Source organism: Triticum aestivum, chromosome 7A, assembly GCF_018294505.1.
Source record: "Triticum aestivum cultivar Chinese Spring chromosome 7A, IWGSC CS RefSeq v2.1, whole genome shotgun sequence".
NCBI classification, from domain to species: Eukaryota; Viridiplantae; Streptophyta; class Magnoliopsida; order Poales; family Poaceae; genus Triticum; species Triticum aestivum.
The window spans coordinates 296,212,747-296,217,683 of NC_057812.1; the positions used below are offsets into that span (position 1 = coordinate 296,212,747).

General features: G+C 52.2%; 1 protein-coding gene across 1 annotated transcript in view; it reads right to left on the reverse strand.

The window, feature by feature from the left end:
* Positions 1–903: 903 nt before the first annotated feature.
* Positions 904–4,937, reverse strand: part of LOC123152701 (monodehydroascorbate reductase 4, cytosolic) — a 4,930-nt gene continuing 896 nt past the window's right edge. The window contains exons 4-10 of the mRNA XM_044572190.1: positions 4,792–4,872; positions 4,338–4,456; positions 2,307–2,526; positions 2,052–2,170; positions 1,837–1,962; positions 1,528–1,668; positions 904–1,412 (exon numbers count right to left, since the gene is read on the reverse strand). Of these exons, the coding sequence (XP_044428125.1) occupies positions 1,089–1,412; positions 1,528–1,668; positions 1,837–1,962; positions 2,052–2,170; positions 2,307–2,526; positions 4,338–4,456; positions 4,792–4,872 (1,130 nt within the window). The 3' untranslated portion in view covers positions 904–1,088. The remainder of the gene's footprint in view (positions 1,413–1,527; positions 1,669–1,836; positions 1,963–2,051; positions 2,171–2,306; positions 2,527–4,337; positions 4,457–4,791; positions 4,873–4,937) is intronic.

Genomic DNA, 4,937 nt, shown 5'->3' on the forward strand with positions numbered 1-4,937 from the left:
AAACAGAACAGTCTGTAACAATCTGAACATTCACCATACTTCTGCCCATGCGGAGTTCCGCGTCCAAGTCCAGTAGTAGCGGGTAGCGGTCTGAGACCAAAGAGCCGACCGAGCGCCGCAAGGTGACATGTCGGATATAGCTCCTCCCAAGGCTTGGGACATCAATCTCATTCGTCAACAGTGTGTGCCATGTACTATGATTGCTTTCTTCTTACTGTTAAATCCCGGTTTATCTGTCACCGAGCTTCCTTCTCTGGTGCAAATACAAATACCATTCCACTGCATTTGCCCAAAAGCAGTAACAATAGCAATAGCAGTAGGAGTAGCATTAGGAGTTAAGACCGTCGGGCCTCATTCTAGCAGTTTTTATATAGGTCGAAAAAAAGCCCTGATTCCCCGCAACAAGAGCCCAGATTACCCGCAACAAGCTGGAAAGGAAGAAAACATGAAGCGAGGAGTTTCACCATTTTACTCCGCACTTTTCAGGCCTTGTACAAGGCAAGGTACTTAGGGGGTGGGGTTGCTTGGTAAATAAAACCATTTTTTTCTTAAGCTTGAGTGCTTATCTTTATAGGATTTAAGCATTTACCGTCTATAAATTAGCACCGATGTTTCAGAAAAACTGAGTTTTTTTAAGCACCTCCCCTAAGCATGAATTGCGTTGTGTGGGCCTTAGAGCGCTTGCTATGTCCCCCAAACTTGTCCAGGCATTGCTTCTTTTCTGCTTGATAAAGTTCAGCCTACGAACCGGGATCGGCTCATGGTAGAATTAATTTTCATATTTTCAACTAAAATCCACCAAGAATTTTATCAGGGAAGACCTCATTTGGAACCCAGTTCCCTTTGGTCTTGTTCGTTTGGCATGAAATTCTGCCTTGCCAACTAGAAGCAGAGATATACGTATAACCTAAAAGAATGTAGAACCAGAGATGCTACTAAATTTATTCGGATTCTGCCATAGTGGTCACAGCAACACCATCAAACTCCAATGAAAAATCGAATCACACTTCTGAACTAGGAACTAGGAAGCATCGGCAGGGGAGGGACAAACACAAAATTTACACGCGTAGAATAGATAAGAGGAATCTTCAGATCTTGGTGGCGAAATCAAGGCCTTCCTTGCCGAGCGCCTCCACGTCGGCCACCGGCGGCTGGGCCCTGGCGACCTTGGCGATGGCCTGATTCTCGTCGGCGGAGCCACCCTCTAGGAACACACCGATGACCTTGCCGTCCTTGACCCAGTAGGTGCCGAACTTGGGCTTAGGCGCCGCTGGGTCGTTGTCCCCGAACAGCACCGTCTCGCCAACGTTGTCGCCGTAGAACTGCCACGCGACGTCGAACGACCTCGAGTAGAAGTAGGGCAGGTAGTCGTACTCCGCCACGGACTCGCCGGACTCCTTGGCCTTGATCGCCTACATACAAATTGAAAAACGCTTGTGTTACATGTCATGTGGACTTTCACTGGAAAACAAACAGTTGAATGAATCCTACCGGGTTTGTGAATGGGGCCTAACGAGGATTGCTCACCTTTACTGCCTGCTCGGCTGATTTCCGAGCATGGTCGACGTGCTCCACTCTCCTCGGCTCGTCGTACAGCTTCATGGGGAAAGTCGCCACATCACCGATGGCATATACACCAGCGACGCTTGTTTCGAAGAATGTGTCAGTCTGGGTGAAAACACAAGATAGAAGATAATGTCAAACCTTAAGGCAGCGGCAAGGACAAGATGCACAAAGTGATGTGTACAGTTGCTAATTAGGTTGAGCCAATCAGTTGGATAATATTTTGTCCAAGTGTCAGTTGGATGCATTCATCAGCACAAGAGTGAAACTAACCTTGAGTCCACCCTTCTCCTCTTCAACTTGGCCTTTGAAGAGGCCTGTCAGCGGCCTGCCACCGACTCCGACGATGACAATGTCCGCATCCAGTACTCTTCCATCCTTCAGCTTCACCACACTAACCTGCCAAGCAAAGAGAGAAAAACAGATTCAAGTCCTTCACTTCAAACACCACTATCAAACTGAAATTGTAGAGTATACTCAGAACTCACATCTCCATTGGCATCAGCATCAAAACCACTGGCCACAGTACCCTTCACGATATTGATTCCTTTGCTAGCGTAGTAACCCTCGTAGAAATGAGCAATGCCGGCAGTGAAGAGACGGGGCACTGCAAAAGATGGCATTCCCCATGTGAGATTGCATCAACGTTATCGTCCATGTGTGTAAGTATCGAGACCTTGGTGTTTCTTTGCTGCTAAATATTCAAAAAAATAAGCTTAACAGACAAGAACAGTCAGACTTACTGCACCACGGCTCTGGGTACACCATAGTGACATCGAAATTGTTGATCTTCAGTGCTGCGCTGAGCTCAAGTCCTATGTAGCCACCTCCAACAACGACGGCCTTCCCATCCTTCTTTGCTTGCATAGCTGCGACCAACTTGTCGGCGTCATCAATTTCCCTTAGATACAATATGTTGTTTGATTCTGCTCCTTGAACGCCAAAGTCAATGAGCTTTATGGTCTGAGCAAGCAGAGAAATACAGATACAATGAGTGCACATATTTATGAAGAGAAGACTGACTCGGCAAAAGTAAGATTAACAAGTTCAGTACCAATAGCTGCAGGTTATTTATTTTTATTTTTTTTAGAAAAGGAGGATGACCCCCGGCCTCTGCATCTGGGAGATGCATACGGCCACTTTATTGATTATTCACGAGGACCGTACAAAGTATTACAACAATGTGTCTGAATCCACCATCTTGGCAACATATGCCGCTACTCCTATCCAATATGATGAAGGGGTGCTAGCTGGGCCACTACCCAGACCACTCACCTAAGCCTAACATCAAAAGCCGGAAGCCGAAACTCATTCGGACTCCCCAGCCGAGCCACCTACCAGGACAATCTGGTCAGACGCACTCGTGTGTCGTCGCCGCCATCTTCCACAGGTCTTCAGATCATATTGAGGCTTCTACACTGTCTGGCCACTCTGCCATCGACGTCACCATGACGCCAGATAGCAACCTCCTCCTGCGCGAGCCCATCTTCGCGCATCGGACGTCGAGTCTCCACAGCGCCATGCCATCGATCTCCGCCGCCATCAATGTGTGCGATGAAGCACCGCTCCACCATCCCTCCAGCCAGCACTTGCTCCAAAACGATGCCCCCAGCAGGGAAAGCGATAAAACGCCATCATCATCCGATCCGGAAGACCCAGATCTGAGGTTTCCCCCTGAGCACCCCGAGCCTGATGGCGCAGACTGCCGACGATGCCTCGACCATCGGCAGTAGCTCCACCAGACGAGCGTTGCCTACGTCGCCGCAACCTCCAGGATGAAGCTGACCAGAATGCATGTGTCGACGCCGAACCGCCACCACTTCCACCGCCGCTTGAGCAGCCCCCGAGCAACGCCTTCAGGAAGGAGCACGCCACCTTGGTGTCGTCGTTGCTTGGAACAGGGGGGTCTGAGATTTTCACCTGAGCTCCTGGGAGGGGTAGAAGAAAGGAGTTCCTCTCCGAAGCCTCCAACGAGGAAAGCAACACCCAAAGGCACTGCCATCGGAGTGGCCGCCACGCCGGCCAAGAGATTCCCCCGGAACCCTTCCAGCCACCGGGTCTGCAAGGCCAGCACCCATGAACGGTGGCCGAAGCCACCAAGGGCCGGATCCGATACAGATCGGAGTAGATCGGGGTCGAGGACGAACATCACCATGGCCACCAACATCCAGCGAAGAACCGTCGCCGCAGCCGAAGCCCACCACCGCCCCGCCATCCACATGGCCAGGGAAGTGGCCCACCTGCCCACGCCGGCGCCGCCCGCTGAAGCTACGCCGCGTACCACCAGCCAGGGCCGCCGCCATGGATCCGAGGCTCCCCACGAGGGGCGAGCCCGACCAGCGCGAGCGCCAGTCCCGCCGCCGCCGCCGACGAACGCCGACGACGAGCGCCAGATCCCGCCGACGGGCGCCGCCATCACGCAGCCCGCCTCGTGCAGCCCTCCATGCCAGCCACCGTGGCAGCCCAGCGTCGCAGCGTCCCGCACAACGCCGCGTTCCGGCCAGGGTAAATCGCCCCACGGCGATCCCGCCTCGCGAGAAGGAGAGAAAGCCCCGCCGCCGCCCATGCCGGGCGGGCTTCGCCCGCCGACACGCCCTGGCGGCGGCGAGGGGAGGGATGGGGAGAGGGTCGCGGTTCGGCGGCGGCTAGGGTTTCCTCCCCTGCCGCCCGTGGGAGCGCCAGAGGAGGGATGACTTCGCGGATAAATTTTTGCTGTTTCTGGGCCTCCTCAGGTTATTTATTTTGCAATGAGAAATTAACAGTTGGGAACTCACCGAGGAGCCAGTGGCAATGAGCAAGGTCTCATAGGTGAAGGTTGCTCCAGCTGCACTGGTCAATGTCTTGGAGGCAAGATCAGCCTTGACAATTTCGGTGCTCAGGATCAGCTCAATGCCTGCAGACAGACACTTGCTCAGAAGTGCAAAAATCTTACAGAGAACACACTAGATGCTCTTTTCTGGTGCCTAAGCTGTCAGATAATAGTCAGATAATAGTAACATAAACTCGAGACATGCTGTTCTGTTGGTGTTGGTCAATCCGATGCGTTGGTTCACTAAAATGGATGGCCCATATATCTTAGATGTACCGTAAAAGGTCTCTAAAGTAACATAAACTCCAAGAAAACTCCTCAGTTATGTTTTGACTAATCATCACGTAGTTTGCTCTGGTTAATCTTAAAGAATGGGTAACCAACCACTCTCCGCAATGGGGACAGGACATATTCCTCACCTTTTTCCGTGTACCATTCGGGCAAGAGCTTCTCCCCGCCGCCCCCGACGCAGGTGTGGAATCCTGGAAGCCTGGCGGCATCTGCTTGCACGGAAGGAAGACACGTTTAGAGTGGAGCGACAAGCGCTGCGGCGGGTAACAAAAAT